This window comes from Rhinopithecus bieti, unplaced genomic scaffold (genome assembly GCF_001698545.2).
Source record: "Rhinopithecus bieti isolate Rb0 unplaced genomic scaffold, ASM169854v2 scaffold_3948, whole genome shotgun sequence".
Lineage (NCBI taxonomy): Eukaryota > Metazoa > Chordata > Mammalia > Primates > Cercopithecidae > Rhinopithecus > Rhinopithecus bieti.
This window is the reverse complement of record NW_016804646.1, coordinates 3,671,524-3,678,153: the sequence shown is the minus strand read 5'-3', so window position 1 is coordinate 3,678,153 and position 6,630 is coordinate 3,671,524. Positions and strand designations below refer to the sequence as shown.

The 6,630-nt window shown below is 44.4% G+C and overlaps 1 protein-coding gene and 1 long non-coding RNA gene across 2 annotated transcripts in view; one reads left to right on the top strand and one right to left on the bottom strand.

Annotated features, from left to right (window-relative positions):
- Positions 1-2,211, top strand: part of PACRG (parkin coregulated) — a 600,857-nt gene extending 598,646 nt beyond the window's left edge. The window contains exon 5 of the mRNA XM_017869560.1: positions 1,723-2,211. Coding sequence (XP_017725049.1) covers positions 1,723-1,883 — 161 coding nt within the window. The 3' untranslated portion in view covers positions 1,884-2,211. The remainder of the gene's footprint in view (positions 1-1,722) is intronic.
- Positions 1-6,630, bottom strand: part of LOC108527987 (uncharacterized) — a 17,772-nt gene that overhangs the window by 3,453 nt on the left and 7,689 nt on the right. The window contains exons 4-5 of the long non-coding RNA XR_001885004.1: positions 5,694-5,811; positions 659-747 (exon numbers count right to left, since the gene is read on the bottom strand). This is a non-coding gene — a long non-coding RNA (uncharacterized LOC108527987). The remainder of the gene's footprint in view (positions 1-658; positions 748-5,693; positions 5,812-6,630) is intronic.

The following is a 6,630-nucleotide window of genomic DNA, read 5'->3' as shown; positions in this document are numbered from 1 at the left end:
ATATATATATAAAATTTTGTTCTATATATTTGAATATTTGAGATGATCAAACTTTAAATAAATTGAAATCCAGCTTTACCTGTGACAGCACAAAGACGTGTACTATGAGGAAGGAAAAACCCACCTAATTGCAATGGCTTTGTGAACCATTTTAAGGTCATTTATTATGAATAAATGACATGCACTACAGTTGTGTGACTCCCAATCTGTTTTTTTTTTTCTAAAAATCAGTGATATATCTGCCTGCCTTCACCCTCACCAAAAGAAATGAATAAGGATAGCAATTTATTGTATGTATATCACAGAAGACAGTGATATTTCCCTAATAAGTTTCTGGAAACATCAAGCAAAAGAACTGCTTCCCTATGCTGTGTAGGATTGTAATTGTTATAGGTATTCTGGTCTGAACCATTATTAAGTCTTTTTTAAATGTCTCGGATGACTACGGAAGAATAAAAGGTTGGAAACACCATTTTTCCCTCTATGAGTTTCACATTCAAACAAAATAAACATTGTGGGTCTACAATTGAAATAGGAATCAAATGAATTCTTTCTCTAGTGAAATGTACATTTTCAAGTTGCACTGAAGGTCCCTGGCCCCGTGGCACCCTCTAGGCTTGAGCTGTCACCCTCATCCTACTGGGTCCTCCCAGCCCACCTGTGCACTTTCCTTCCACCACAGATAAGGCAGGACACACTCATGACTTGCTTGCTGGGAGAATAAATGTCGTTGAAGCCCTTGGTTACCTGGGAGTGGAATACAACAGAAAGCATGGAATGACTATCATTAGAGAAAACAATTGTGGGATGTCTACATGCAGAATGGAAGCTAAGGGGCCCCATTTTTGTCAGACTCCCTCACCCTTGGTAACTCCTGCAGCTTGGACACAATCGCATATCTCTTTTCTAAGGGATTCAAGATTGAGTTTGTGGTATAGAGGAGAAGCTGTTAGCCATAGGTTCCTGGCCTTTGATAGGCCACTCTAGGAATTGCTTCCCTCGTAGCACTTGAGAGGCAACTGAAGTGTCATTTCCAGACCCTGCAGCTGACACACCTCCCTGGACTTGGGGACTCTAAAACTAGCAGTGACACAAACTCTCTGCAAAGCCCTGACTGATGAATAGCTGCATCCCAGCATTGAGTGATTGTTTGGGAGCAGCCAGGGCAGGAGGAGCAGCTTCCTCCTGTCCCACCTGCACCTGGAATGAGCAAAATGATTTCAGGGAACTGAACACTTGGGTTACTGGGATTCAGGAGAAAGAGTTTGCCATGTGTTCAAAAGCAGCGGGGTGGGGGCTAAGCCTCATTCCAAAGCAGATCCATTTTAAATCACACGCAACAAACAGCCTGATCTCACAATAGACTGTTCCTTCTAAGTACGCCGTGCTGTGATTTCAGAAAACTCAGGGCCCAAGAGAACACTCTGTATATAATACATCAAGAAAGAGAGTCCCTGACTTGTCCTCCTTCTTGTAACTGTGATTCATTCGCTTGTGTTTACTCCATTATTCCTTTATTTTAGATTATTTTTCATTGGCTCCAATTTGGGAGATGATATTTTTGTATAGTTGCCACTGCTTTTAAAACTCCTCAAGATCGTGTAAAAATCTTGCATGTTTGTGTCTCCTAATAAGCATTCAGAGAAAATGCCTAGACTGTGTAGGACTTTTCGGGAAATGGCAGAGAAATAACTGCCCTCTTTGTGTGTTTGCATGCACCAGTGAACTCCGGAGATGGCATTGACTACAGCCAGCAGAAGAGGGAGAATATTGGTGACTTGATCCAGGAGACGCTGGAGGCCTTTGAGCGCTACGGAGGAGAAAATGCCTTTATCAACATTAAGTACGTGGTCCCAACCTACGAGTCTTGCTTGCTAAACTAACAGTGGCAGCAGCTGGGACTTGAAGCCTCCCCTTGGTGTTGGGATCATCTGTCTCTGCTGCTTTTAGCATCTCATTCCTTGTGACTTCCACAGCTTTCTTTTCTACAGCTGCTAAAATAGTGGCTTATGGACCATTGGACTGTTAGCCCTATTGAGAGCAAGGCTTTCCAATACATAAATAGTGCCTGTTTCTTAGATTACAATAGTGTACTGTGCTTATTTGTTCTATGAGAAGAATTGCTTCTTTATACAGCTCTGACAGAAGCAGGAGTCCGAGTTAAACCTTCAGTTGTATAGACAATAAACTATAATTTTCATACGCAATTCAGCAATTGCTGTTCTGTGTGTGCCTGCCCTGGGGGTGATGTCAGAGGTTGTAAGGGAAGAGTTTATGCTGACTGCTTAATAGGTGTTTGTCATGGAAGAGAAGCATCGGTTCAGCAGTGCCTCTCTAGCAGCTGTGCGGAATAATGTGCTTTGACATTCAATAAAACTGTTGAATCTATATTCTAATTACAGCAGGAAATTTTTGCAGCCCATTATAACCTCAGCTACAATTGTAATTAATGCCTTTAGCCTACTAGTGATCTGGGCTTCAGGGGCTTTTCAGTTTTATATTTGGGTGCAGGTAGGGGAAGACTGGGGAGAGGATGGGGTCAGGGTTACGTGTGAAATGTAACTTGGCAAATACGTTTAAAAAAAAAAAGAAAAGGCTAGCTTGAATCCTCATCTCTCCATATGGCACACTGCATTTCAGGACCTGGTATGTTATTGACAGTGTTATCTGGAAGTTTGTTTAGGGCTTTTAATTATTTTTGAAAATGACTTATATGTATCTTAATGATTACTCTTTCAAACAGATCAAAATTCTTCCTTGGCAACTCTTCTTCCTTGCTTCCTCCCACTAGTTGGATGACTTCTCATAGCACCATGCAGTGGGTCTGATGGCCGTATTAGGGGATTTTATTGAGACCAAAAAGGAAAAAAACAAACAAACAAAAAAGACAAAAGACATGCACTTTTTCATTCAATTGAAAAAGAAAAAAAAATGCCCAAAGCGAAGAGCAACTGTAAGATAGTCAGCCCTGGATCGTGGCTCTTCAGACACGTCAGATGGGAGCTTCAGGCATTTGAAACTTAGGCCAGAAAACTTCATAAAGATGGAACACTGACTTTGCACACCTGAGAGATGCTGTAACTGCTTAGAAACACATAGCCGAAAGTATCTTGTTCCTGTAGCAAAGTGAAACTTCTGCATAAAAGTGAAGAAATGAGGCCAGGTATGGTGGCTCATGCCTATAATCCCAGCATGTTGGGAGGCCAAGGCGGGTGGATCAGGAATTCAAGTCCAGCCTGACCAATATGATGAAATCCCATCTCTACTAAAAATACAAAAATTAGCCAGGTGTGGCAGCATACGCCTGGAATCCCAGCTACTTGGGAGGCTGAGACAGGAGAAACACTTGAACCCGGGAGGCAGAGGTTGCGGTAAGCCGAGATCGTGCTGTTGCTCTCCAGCTTGGGCAACAAGAGCTTAACTCTATCTCAAAAAAAAAAAGAGTGAAGAAGCGAAATGTGTTTCTCCATGCACTATGCATCAACCTCCAAACTGTTTTCACTATCTAAGGCACAAGTTTCTAAAGGCAAACACCAGTTTTGAAAATGAGCTCATCGTTCATTTCTCCTTATTACTGTCTCAGCATGTGAAATCTAGCAGCTTAGGAGCTACCATCCTGTTTCTGTAAGCATTGTCTACGGTGAAGGAAGAGGCATGATTGGATAAGACAAATTGACTTTGTTTTTTGTCTTTTGTTTTTTGAGATGGAGTTTCACTCTTGTTGCCCAGGCTGGAGTACAATGGCGTGATCTCAGCTCACCACAACTTCTGCCTCCTGGGTTCAAGCGATTATTCTACCTCAGCCTCCTGAGTAGCTGGGATTACAGGTGTGCACCACCATGCCTGGCTAATTTTGTATTTTTAGTAAAGACGGGGTTTCCCCACGTTGGTCAGGCTGGTCTTGAACTCCCAACCTCAGGTGATCCACCCGCCTCGGCCTCGCAAAGTGCTGGTATTACAGGCATGAGCCACTGCGCCCGGCCAACAAATTGACTTTGATGCACAATATTTGGTAAAGGCACAGCTAGAAGTAGACATCCGCAGATTAAAGCAGGTTATTCTGCAAACTATGACATTCAATTGCGTCCATCAGCTGGCATCAGTGAAACAACCAAAGGAACACCAAAGTCTGTAAGGTTATTAGTTAGAAGGATCACGACTTGTTGGCGCCTTTGAAAGCTGGTACTGGCATGGCTCTGACCCGGCTCTGCTGGGACATGCAGAGGCAGCTCTGGCCACTCACTCTTCATTATACTCATGAAAACTGCCTGGTATAGGAGCAAGAAGACCTGGCAACTTAGCCAAGAGCCCTAACTTTGGAATTAAAACATCAGGCTTTGGCCGGGCACAGTGGCTCACGTGCCTGTAATCCCAGCACTTTGGGAGGCCAAGGTGGGCAGATCACCTAAGATCAGGAGTTTGGGACCAACCTGGCCAACATGGTGAAACCCCATCTCTACTAAAAATACAGAAATTAGCCAGGTCTAGTGGCAGGCCTAGCTACTCAGGAGGCTGAGGCAGGAGAATCGCTTGAACCCGGGAGGTGGAGGTTGCAGTGAGCTGAGACTGTGCCACTGCACTCCAGCCTGGGTGAGAGAGCAAGACCCCGTCTCAACAAAATAAAATAAAATCAGGCTTCATTGACTAGTTCTGTCATTTATTTGCTCTGCTGCCTTGAGCAAGATATTTAACCTCTCTGAAACTCACACCACCTCGGCTGTGAAGTGGGGATGCCCCCTGCGTGCTGTAGAGTTCTAAGCTGTAGGGGTAACCTATGAAAAGTGCTACCAGAGTTTCTGATACCTGTCGAACTTTTATTTCAAAGAAAAACAAGTACAAAAGATGACTAGTGTCTACCCGGGCAGAGCGACATGTATTTGAAAACTCCTCAGACAATATGATGCTTCCTACGTGGCAATGGTGAGTTTCTTGTGAAAAGAAGATAATTTTGCAAAAACCCAAAATAACTATATAGATAGGATCATGTTCTCTGGAAATTAAAAGGCAAAATAAAACCCCAAAACCCACATTTTTGTTGTTTTAATAGAATTAGAAAAGGCTACTTTTTCCAATGGTCAGCCCACCCAAGTCTGCCTTCTAAAATAATACCCAGGTCTCCAGCCAAATAATTTCTGATTAACTCCACAGAGAAGGAGGAAATGTCAGCAGGTTTCCAGCCTCTGAGCAAGACAACAGCTTCTTCCACCTGCTACGTTTATACACTGAAACCGCCTTTCAAAGACAGCTAAAGGAACGGAATGATGAAGAGCAGGAAATACTGGGGACTGAGTATTAGGCAAGGGTTTTTGTTTGTCCTCTTGGGACTGTTACTTTTACTCGAAGACACCAAACAGGTGTTAAAGTCAGTTAAGGGGGAGGCAAGGAATGAGACCTTGGATGCCAGGGTAGAGGAGCTGGGTGGGAAGGCTGGGCCTGTCACTCGGGAGCTGGACAGCCTGGAGCGAGTCACTTAGCTTTCCTTGCCTGCAGGACAGCCTCTATCCGCAGGTCACTGCGAGGACACGATGATAGATACTGCGGCGCAGTGGTTCTAGTGCAGGAGTGGGAACCCAGAAGAACTGCTTTCGAAGTATCTTTCCACCACTGAGTAGCTGTCCTGTGACCTTGGGCAAATTATGTCAATGCTCTAAAACTCAACTCCTTCATCCAAAAATGGGCTGTATGATGTCCACCTTGCAGGTTGGTTACAAGCGTCGCACATATGCATGCTTGTCCAGGGCTCCCTGAGGTCCATGGCTGGGTACCCGCGAGGATGGAGGGATGTTCCTGGGGAAGCCGCCAACCAAGTGCCTGGAGAAAACACATGCTCCGTCATCGTGTAGTGCCCTAGGAGAGCCAGGCTCTAATGTCTGCTGAGCCCCCGTAGGCCAGGATGGGTGGTCTCTGGTCCCCAACAGGCCCAAGTGAAACAGATGCCAGGATTTGCAGCCCACACACCCTCCTGGAAGTCATCTCCATGGGCACACTCCTCACTATGAGAGTATCCTCCCTGGCCCATCGCGTGGGAAGAATGGCACATGATTTTTATGGCCTGACTCTATATGAGAAATGTCAGTCCAAAATGGACGTTTTTGGAGTTCAGGCCAGGCGCGGTGGCTCACACCTATAATCCCAGCACTTTGGGAAGCTGAGGCAGGTAGATCACGCAAGGTCAGCAGTTTGAGACCGGCCTGGCCAACATGGTGAAACCCCCATCTCTACTAAAAACACAAAAAATAAGCCAGGCATGGTGGCGGCAGCCTGTAATCCCAGCTACTCAGGAGGCTGAGGTGGTAGAATTGTTTAAACCTGGAAGCAGAGGTTGCAGTGAGCTGAGATTGCACCATTGGACTCCAGCCTGGGCAACAAGAGCGAAACTCCATCTCAAATATATATACATATGGAGAGAGAGAGAGTTAAAAAAACTCTGTGAAATGGTTACATCCTTAGAAAATATTATTTTCAAAGCTGAAGATATATTAAACAACAATAACAAAAAAAAGCCCTTAAGTTCTTCTAGGGTTGACCTCCATGAGATCTCTGGCAAAGTTTTAGTATAGGTCGTGGGACATCTCAGACTGCTAATTTAGAGAAGCTAAAACTAAAGAGTTTTTTTTTTTTTTGAGACAG